This window comes from Cryptotermes secundus, unplaced genomic scaffold (genome assembly GCF_002891405.2).
Source record: "Cryptotermes secundus unplaced genomic scaffold, Csec_1.0 scaffold980, whole genome shotgun sequence".
NCBI classification, from domain to species: Eukaryota; Metazoa; Arthropoda; class Insecta; order Blattodea; family Kalotermitidae; genus Cryptotermes; species Cryptotermes secundus.
In genome coordinates this window covers 203,188-214,018 of record NW_019727411.1, presented here as the reverse complement: position 1 = coordinate 214,018, position 10,831 = coordinate 203,188, and the positions used below count along the sequence as shown (strand labels likewise).

The 10,831-nt window shown below is 42.0% G+C and overlaps 1 protein-coding gene across 1 annotated transcript in view; it reads left to right on the top strand.

Annotated features, from left to right (window-relative positions):
• Window positions 1-3,069: 3,069 nt before the first annotated feature.
• The window catches only part of LOC111864759 (cytosolic carboxypeptidase 6-like), a gene marked incomplete at its 3' end in the record, with an annotated part of 185,335 nt that continues 177,573 nt past the window's right edge, over window positions 3,070-10,831 (top strand). Inside the window, exon 1 of the mRNA XM_033751569.1 lies at window positions 3,070-3,139. Coding sequence (XP_033607460.1) covers window positions 3,070-3,139 — 70 coding nt within the window. The remainder of the gene's footprint in view (window positions 3,140-10,831) is intronic.

Here is a 10,831-nt window from a genome sequence, read left to right as displayed (position 1 = left end):
TGTTATGAGAAGACTACCGGCGCAATGGAGACTGAACCACTACCGGTACTACATGGTTAATTGTGTCAGCCATGAATGGAGTCACTATCGGGCAGTTACTGGAACAGCGACTGAATACACATGTAGGCTGTTTAGGGCGCTTCAATGCATGAAGGAGGGACAGAGTTGCAATGTTGATTTTGACGAGCGTGTGCATTGTGACTTAAATAACAACACGAGTGACGGGACAAGTTTAAACCTGTCGAATCTGAAACAAAAAGAAATGAGCATAACTTGATATGGGATCTTGTTCTGATAATTTATTTCTGTTCTGATTTTTTTTAGTTAAAATTATGCTCACTTTTTTGGTCGTAGTTTCAGAGATAATATTGTCACGTGACTTATAGACGGGGTTTGGATTGATGAATCGATTTTTTGGATACTCGCAAGTCGTAAGTACAAATAATTATAAATGACAGTCTGAGGAACACTCTAACTATTAAAAATGGTAAAGTTGTCCCTGTGCTCAACGAATTAAGCACCACGCCATGAAGGCGTATGGGGGAGTGGATGTATATATTACATATTTTTTGACCTCGGCACTAGTTGGAGGTGAGTGGTCAGCTTCACGCCACGGGGAAAAAATCCCTGTGACCTAGTGGACAGGAGGTTGGGTGGACCACAGAGCCGGTCTGGACGATTTTGAGGAGTTAAAATTCTTGACTCTACCGGGACTCGAACTCCGACCTTTGAGTCGTCCATCCCGTAGCCAGTCACTATACAGACTACGCTACCCCGGCTCACTGTATCTATAAAAAACTCCGTGGCCTGTAGTCCGCAAGCGAACCATACCGACCGAGAGACCGCTGCTTGTCGCCGAAGTTAGTGCCAACTTTACTCGATAGAGGCTGTCGCGTGGTCAGTGCAACGAATCCCCACGGCCGTTAATTTCGGTTCTCTAGACCGGAGCCGCCATTTCCTTGAAGCACCTCCTCAGTTATCCTCACGAGGCTGAGTGAACCCAGTTCCAGACCCACTACTTCTCAGAAAATGTGGTAGCTCCTGGAATCGAACCCGGGACCTCTGGTTCTGGAGCCAGGAGCTCTGCCCACTAGACCATAGAGACACAGTGTTCATCCTCAATCCTCATTCGTCAGGACCTATATCCCTTTCGAACTGTGCGTGGCTATCTCAATCTCAAACTAACTTACCCTCACGCGGACCGAATATGGATCACCGCCTCCAGGCTTTCCTACTGTGATTTCAGGAGTACGTTATACCGGATACACTTCTAATACCGTGGCAACCAAAACTGGTTCCCGGCAATGGACGTATATTCTCGTAACGCTCAGGAACGTGTTTTTAACCAACCGTTGTCTAGCAATGGACGTCTCTGCTGAATTAAATATTCCAGCTTTCAGGTGTCATGTCACAATATAAGCAGAGCATCTTAAAAATGAAACGTTATATAATATAATTTCAGATAGTTCGGTCTTCTTTCTTCGTGCCATCTTCAGTTCGTTTCCTGCATTGCATTTATTTCCATTATCATTTTCCATTACAACAAACCTCTTGGAATTACTGCCACAATATCGATTTGTTTTTCCTTGGCACTACAGCTCCAGTGGGCCTAGGCTTACCTCCATGAACTTCTTCGTTCACTTCGGTTTTTCTAGATCTTACACATTCGGTAGGACTCTTTGGGCGGGTGATAAGGTCTCTACCTTACACAAACACAGAAAAACGCACACACACGAACTAAACATCCATGCCCTGAGTCGGATTCGAACCCACGATCCCTGTCTCCAAGCGAGCGAAGACAGTACATGCCTTAGACCGCTCGGCTACTGTGACCGGCAGTGTATAAGAATAATATATAAGAATTCAGTTCGTACCTCACAGGAAACAGATCCGAACCCACGATCCCTGTCTCCAAGCGAGCGAAGACAGTACATGCCGCAGTAGCGATTCAGCGCCACCAATACCTTCTTACTGTACCAAAGTTCTGGCCGCATATGACTGCACTTTACGTAACCAAAAAATTGTCACTGATGGAACAGTAATTTACTGTGTTTACTGATTCTCGAATCAGAGCTATAAAAATATTATTAAAGATATAGATTTGTTTGTTAATTGCTTTGTTACTCGTGTTTTTTTTTCTCAAAATAAGTGCACCCATTGCATTTACTTATTACTTAGAGTGGTCAAGTAGATTGTAAATTGACGTAAAATAATAAAAAAACAGTTTACGTATTGCTGCGTAAACACACTGGCTGTACTTTCAATTCCAGCTGTTTAATTTTCAGGACTAGAGAACAGAACTACCGTAATTATTAATGTGCGTGGTAAAACGCTTGCAGAATGAATGGATTATTAATTGGGTTTAAGATTATAATATTAAGTCGAATATTCCGTTGACTATAGAACTTTATGTTCAATGAAGAAACGTGTGTCTTTGCCAAATAGATATATTTAGCACAGGCCAAGGCTGTATTGTTTGGAAGGGACAGTTGCGAATTTGTACAGAAAATTCTACCCCCAAAATTTAGCAAGGAAGCAGTGATTGTGTTCTTAAGAATATAAATAGAGCTGAGCGATCTATTTATTACTCCTGAGAATATAAATGACCGCCTCTGTGTTCTAGTGGCCAGAGTTCCTGGTTACAGATCCAGAGGTCCTGGGTTCGATTCCCGGCGCTGCCACATTTTCTGATTAGTATTGGGTCTGGAACGGGATCCACTCAGCCTCGTGAAGATAATTGAGGGCTACTTTAAGGAAATAGAGGCTCTGGTCTAGAAAATCGAGAATAACGTCCGTGGGAATCCGATGCGCTGACTAGGCGACACCCTCTATCCGCAAGAGCTGGCACTAACTTCGCCGACAAGCGGCGATCGTTCGGTCGGTATAGTTCGCTTGCGGACTACAGGGCACAGAATATAGTTTAATTTTTGCACTAATTTTTTTCTTACGAAGCAATACTCCGCCGTTTGCATACTCGAGCACACAGATTTCTTATAATTGGTTTCTTCTTGTTCAGACAGTGAAGACAGTGAGACAGAGGGCGGCCTGGGCAACGTGACCCGAGTGGTTATGCGACCCCCCGGTCAGAGCGGCAAGGCGAAGCGTGGCCACCTATGTTTTGACGCTTCCTTTGAAACCGGTAAGTCTGAATGTTTCAGGATAAAATGATCTGGTTTCTACTTTATAGGACCAGTTCCTCAGGCCGTTAGATGTCCAGATGCACTTATTACAGTTGTATTGTTATTTGCCAACTTAAATTCGAGTTTTTCGAGATTTGCTTAACTCGTGGTCACAGTTCAGCCTTCGGACACTGGCGCTACTTTCCGGGTACCACTCTTCGAATTTAGAACACATTATTCTTGTTCATACAAAGTAATTTGCCACCTATATAACTTGTACCTAGTTATTTTCTTTTCGTACTTATTTCTGAGTCAAATCAAAACCTAATTCAGGGGGAAATTTGGAGTACATTCAGTCCGAAAACTTTTGTCTTCTCGTCTGCTGTCCAAAAACGTAAACATTAGAATATACAAAACTATAATTTTGTCTGTGGTTCTGTATGGGTGTGAAACTTGATCTCTGACATTAAGAGAGGAACATAGACTGAGGGTGTTTGAAAACAGGGTGTTGAGGCGAATATTTGGACCGAAGAGGGATGAAGTGACAGGAGGTTGGAGAAAACTGCATAACGAGGAGCTTCATAACTTGTACTCTTCTCCAAGTATAATTAGGATGATCAAATCAAGGCGGTTGATATATGCAAGGCATGTAGCACAAATGGGGAGAAGAAGAATGCATATAGGATATTGGTGGAAAAGCCAGAACGAAAGGTACCAATGGGAAGGCCAAGCCGTAGGTTGGTGGACAATATTAAAATGGATTTTATGGAGGCAGGATTGCATGGTATGGATTGGACTGGTCTGGCTCAGGATAAGGACCTGTGGAGGCCTCTTGTGAACACGGAAATTAACCTTCAGTTTCCATAAAATGCTGGGAAATTCTTGAGTAGCTGAACAATTATCGGTTCCTCAAGAAGTGCTCAGCTCAATGAGAAACGATGAATGGATGAATTAATTTTTGAGTAAAAATTAAGTGATGATCTCTTCATAGTATGTGTAAGTAAATAATGAAATTGTACAGCATAGAATAGAAATTAACATATAGTTCGCTGGCATTTGCTCAAAATGGTGGGAAGTCAGAGCTATAGGCTGAAAGAAAAACAGTTAGAATTTCTTATAAGGCATCATGATCACTCTCTTTATATGCACTAAACGAAAATTCAATATATACAGGACATCACAGGAAGAAAGTTCAGTATTCTGGAAGGTCAGAGTATCGGTCATTCTGAGCAAAACTTCTGTATATACCCGTGTCGTATTCCAAACAGTTCCCGAGATAGAGCTATGTCACTATACAGTTCCAAAATTGTTCATATCAGAGAGATATTATGTACTGTTTTTAATACCGGCATTTATTGTTCAGATGACTAAATTGGTACTCTTTACCTAGTATTATACATTTTCGAAAATTCCACCGTCAGCATTAATGCACTTTACATCTTATGTCAGGACGTGGCGTGTTGCTTGTCTGAGTATGTCTTGACGTTTCTTTACAGGGGTGTCAACGTGAAATAACTCTGTCTCGGAAACCGTTCGGAATAGAACACACATACAAATAAATCCTTTTTTCTTAGAATGACCGATATTACGACCTCCCAGAATATTTACCATTCCTCCTGGGACACACTGTATAATATGGTTTTATATGTGTGGGAAATCTACGTACCGCTGCTCTCAGCACTGTGCCATATGCACGTAACGTTGAATGGTAGAATGATTGATGAATGATGAATTTAGAAAAAGATTTGAGGAAAAGCTGTTATTGAATAATTGACACGTATCCCGAAACTGTTTAGAAACAGTATTATAACGTGGATCGCCAGAGCGTTGCTGGGTAACGGACCGGTAAACATACGAGATACACGTTGGAAACAGTGGAACAACGAGTTTATGCAACCCGCTTCTAGGCAATGGTTCAGAAAACAGACTTTTTCGCAGGCGCAATGACGTCACACCACAACAGTGGTACCTATCACGTAACTGGCTTTATATGGAGTCCGTCCCGCCATCTTTGCTATGTAATCGCTCGGTAAACACGTTACATTGCTCCCTCCTTAAGGCTGTTCGTCCCGAATAGCCTATCGGAGGACCACCGTTCCTTTTCTTCAAAGAGCTGTGCTTGCAACGTCATCTTATGGTCTGGCTTGGCGTTTCTTTGCTACCCTTTGTCCGTCCTCTAACCGCTACAATATGATCTTCCCATTCAAACGTAAGACAGCAATTGACTATTAAACTCCGAAAGAGCAAATAACATATTCTTCAGTTCTGTAAATGCGATACTAAACCATGTTACAGAATTCATATAGAGAATGGATTTTCATTCAACAACACGAGTGAAACACGAAAAAACAGCGATTCGATAAAAGTTATAAGTTATTTATAAGGGGAATTGGCAGGAACTACGAAAATAATCAAAGTGGAGGGACCTGTTAGCTCGAGAGATCTTATATCGGTATTCTATCGTACAAAATTCACATTTTAATAAGTAGTAGCTGAAACATGATGTTTTAAATTCCTCATTATTTTCTAAGTATTCAAAGTAGGGACGCACAAATTATTACAACTTTGTATCATCGAAACCCAACTTAAATTTGTAACGTAAAATATAGGTAATGTATTGGGCCGCTCCATAACTCAAGCGGTTAGTCGCTGGCTTTTCATTGCGGCGGCCCGGGTTCGATCCCGGGTCTGCTCAAGTGGGATTTGTGGTGGACAAAGTGGCGCTGGGGCAGGCTTCCTCCAAGTACTTCGGTTTCCCCTGCCAATCTTCATTCCACCAATTGCTCCACAATAACCCTCACCTATCATCTTGGGCTGGTACAATAGGCCAGAAGTGGCCGCAGTACAAGGGACTTAGTCTCACCCCACTGGTAATAAAAAAAATTAGGTAATGTATTGAAGTATGTACAGGAGCAAGAATACTAATTAAAAATATACGAAAGAGCAAGATACAAGAGAGAATATCAACAGATACTTTTAACTACTTACTTAATCCGTTCCTCTTATACCTTACCTTGTCGAGGTTTATTTTTAATTCTGATCATTTTACAGACGGTAGGGCTCCTTGGACGAGTGATCAGCTCGTCGCAAGGCCTCTACCTAAACACAGAAAAATCACATACACATACCAAATATCAGTGCATTGTGTGGGATTTTAACCCACGATCTCGGCTTCCGAGCGAGCGAAGACAGTACATGCCTTAGACCGCTCGGCTACCGTGACCGGCAGTGTATAAGAATAATATATAAGAATTCAGTTCGTACCTCACAGGAAACAGATCCGAACCCACGATCCCGGCTTCCGAGCGAGCGAAGACAGTACATGCCTTAGACCGCTCGGCTACCGTGACCGGCACGTCATCAGATAACATGTTATAAAACTGCGCATGACACAGTCACAAGAAAGTCGCATTGCTTATGTGTGTATCTCTAGACATCATACTGCGTCGTGTTTCGAACAACGAGAAAGGATACAATTATCTGTAACGGTGATACTGCTCTATTCTCTCAACATACACTCTACGTGGTCTCTGAAATGTTGCTTTGTACATTTCCGTTCATATTTCTTTTATCAAATTATAATTCTGAATTTCTAATTAGAAACAATAGAGCATTAACCTACTTTCTTTCTTTAAAGGAAAGAAAAGTAAGTTGGTGGTCTCCATGTCTTTGCCTCACTCTGCGTGTGGCCCCCCTGTTCAAATTTCTGGAGCAGTTCACTGATCTTCATGATTTTCAAGATAAACATTATGCCATTTGAGGCCGATCTAACGCCGTGTTCTTTATATTTATCATAATTATAAATAGCATCATGGAGGCACGCGAACTTGTGAGTTGGGATTGACATTAGCTCAGTTTATAGTACTGACACGATGTACGGTAACAAAAAATGCTAAATAAACTCCGTGGCCTGTAGTCTGCAAGGGAACTATACCGACCGAGCGACCGCCGCTTGTCGACGAATTTAGTGCCAACTTTAGCAGGTAGAGGGTGTCGCGTGGTCAGCGCAACGAATCTCCACGGCCGTTAATTTTGGATTTCTAGCCCGGAAACGATATTTCCTTGAAATACCTCCTCAATTATCCTTACGAGCCTGAGTGGACCTCTTTCGAGACCCACTACTTCTCAGAAAATGTGGTAGCGCCGGGAATCAAACACGGGCCTCTGGATCTGTAGCTGGGACGTTTCTTGTACGATGTAAAGTAACCACGTGGCTGTTTTGCAACTACGTTCTTCTGTTTTCAGTTCGAGAGTAATAGCTAAGGAATTATTGAAGCTGAGGTTATCAAATTTATTACTGAGATAGATCATGATCGTTCCTGTGCATCTTTTGTGGAATATAGTTAATTGGTTAACAGTTACAAACATGGCGATACAACAAACCTTCGAGATTGTAATTTACTGATTACACTTACATAGAATCTGCATTTAAAGAAGTGTGTTCGTATTTAAATTGAAATAAAGCAGAAATAGTGATATAGATCTCATATTAGAAATCAATGAGACATAAATATAGGCACAGAGATATTGGGCTTTCGGGCTTTAGCCATCGTCCTGGTTTTTAAGATAACTAAGAAAACGGACCCAACAGAATAGGTGTTTTCCCTCACCTGAGGACGGAAACAGATCCAGTTCGCGAAACGTCGTGTTTTTCTTAGTTATCTTAAAAACTAGGACATGGATAAAGTCCGAAAACCCAATATCTCTGTGTGTTATGCACCATCGTCAGAATCCTATAGTAACTAATAAATATAGGCATTATGAATTTTGCTGATAATTTCTTGTAGCTATTAATTAAACAATAAATTTGTTACAATATGGACAATTGTTTGTAGCGGAATGGTGCAGCACTATTTAATAACATATTGTGTTACTGCTGAATCCTCAACCGGCCAAAACGCTTTTAATTTTTGTAGCGAAATGGAAGCAGTTTGTTTTGTAAAGATTCTTTTTTTTTTTAATTAAAATTGCATTTACTGCGTAAGGATATATATGTATTAACTTAATCTTGTAACTTTAATACTGTGGTACGTATAATGGTGTTGTCACTCCAACAGAAATCCAATAAAATGTCAGAGAAAATAAAAAGTTCCGCTGTTTAATGGTTCCAGAAGTGACGGGCGGGCAACTAATTCTTCCGACCCGGAGATCGAGTGTCATATAAATAAAAGGCTTGGTAATATTTTTAGTTTAGTTTCTTTTTTCTGCCAAGAAACCCTAAAAGTTATTAACCGAACTGTAGAATTTAGATCAAGACCTAATTGGTCTTGTTATGCAAGCTCAGAAAAATGATTGAAAATGAGCACATTTCTACAGTTCTCAGGAGAACTTATTCGTTGCAGGGTAATTTGTGAAGATATACGTTGTAAGTTACAAGCCGATTGGGACAAGAAACTTTGCTAATTGCTTCCCGCGGGCGAGAGGAGTTTTGGGGGTACATGGGGGTTATGGCAAAACACAGCCATTAATACTGAAAGTCTCGGTTCGGAGACTTTACACATGTAGTCCACTTTTTCACCCTTTACACACCCATCACCTAACCAAACCCCCTTATCCCAAATTTCTCATTCCAGCGTGACCCCTGTGACTATATACAGGATGTCCCAGGAGGAATGTGCCAAACTTCTGGAGGGTGTTCCTTATGTTAAAGTATGCCGATATAACCCAAAACACCTATGTCCAAAGTTGAACGGTTACGGAGATAATGGCCAGAGAAGTGTGAAACTTTGACCGGTGTTACACACATGTTGATTACAAAATACATACTAAAACTGGCAGGAATATGTGGTTTCTGTAATGTTAATAATGTAGGTAACATCAAACTAACTTGTGAGTGACATGAAGCCATTAAATTGAACTACAAAAAACTCGCACGCCATGTCAAAGTTCTCGTTAAGAGTTCCAAGCACTATATATGACACATGAATGGCAATCGCTGACGTAACATTGCTGACTGCGCGTTCTGGTATGCGAGTGTGTGGGACTAACTTGAGCTGCCATCACCACACAAGGACAAACGTAGATAAGACATGCCAGCTGACAGGCACAGTGCGTGGACTCGCCAGGAGATCACACTTTTCTCTGGCCATTATCTCCGTAACCGTTCATCTTTGGACATAGGTGTTTTGGGTTATATCGGCATACTTTAACATAAGGAACACCCTCCCGAAGTTTGGCACATTCCTCCTGGGACATCCTGTATATATAGCCATGGTACCAGATTGCTTATACCTCCGTGTGGAGGTGGGGTCGAATACCTCCACCGTGACCCTGCGAGTCGTAGGAGGTGACGAAAAGGGAAATCTCAAATCAGAGACAGTAAAATATGTTTTCGCGTCTCAAGGGACGCGGACCAAGGAAACACTACGCTGGGAAGACCCAGCAGCATGTAAATAGGACACCCGTCCTCTCGTGAGAGAGGGCGCCCCACAGAAAGAATACCGTAACGTTCAACAGTAATAAATATCTGGTCATGAGCCCCAGACGGGGCTCGACACCAAGACTTATTGACTGACTGACCGACCGACCGACCGACCCACCGTCAGTCGCAATATGACTTGGACTGCTTATAAATTATAGTAGGCTTGTTACACAGTCCTCATTTTCTGTTTTTTTTTCTGTAAGTTGTGGCAGAAAATGCAGAAAGAGATGAACGAATAGACAACTTGTTACTGCACCCGCTTTCCATTCTAAGTTACGCGTCTAGGAAGCAAAATAACCGTCCGAATGGACCAGACCTCAAATCTGCATGCGGAAGTATCTTAAATAATATTCCGTTCCTTTACTTCATTTACTCCATCAGTTGTAAGCGTTCCAATTTGTTGTACATAAAACAGACAAACTCCGTGGCTTTAGTCTGCAAGCGAACTATACCGACCGAGCGACCGACGCTTATCGGTGAAGTTACTGCCAAATTTAGCGGATAGATGGTGTTGCGTGGTCAGCGCAACTGATCCCCACGGCCGTTAATCTCGGGTTTCTAGACCGGAGTCGCTATTTCATTGAAATGGCTCCTCAATTATCCTCACGAGGCTGAGTAGGCCGCGCTCAAGACCCACTACTTCTAAGAAATACTGGTAGCGTCGGGAATCGAACCCGGGACCTCTGGATGTCCCAGGATGGCGTGAGTCTCATACAAGCTTCCTAGTCTTCGTTTCACAGACTCCCTTTCAAAAGCAAACTCTTGCCCCAGTTGACCTTATAACATCTCGGCACGGACCGCGTAGAAAACACCGTTTCCAACAGTTACTATATTGCATTGTATTGCCCTGGTATCAGTTATACCGGGTCCTCGTCTTATAAAATGAGCATTTACCAGGCCTCTGTCTCACGAAGTTTGAGAACCACTGCTCTGTTGTTGCGCGTGAACTCGTTGTCATGGAAACCTCTTTGTTTCGTAGTTGCCTAGTTGCCTAGTTACGGATCCACACGCTACATTAATTGCAGAAAGACATTATTTTTATAAGTTCTGCTTGTATTTCATGGAGATTATGTCATGAATTAAAATCGAATTGGTAATGTCCAGTAAAAGGAATTTTGGACTTTACAATAGGGTTGTAAATTTTGAGGTTTTCACAGCGATGACTATGAAGAAAGTCGTCTTCTGGGTTTAGGTGCCGTGTATTCTTCGTTTTGGCCGACGTTTCGGAGGAACGTATCGCCTCCATCTTCAGAATCTCCTCCATTCTGAAGATGGAGGCGATACGTTCCTC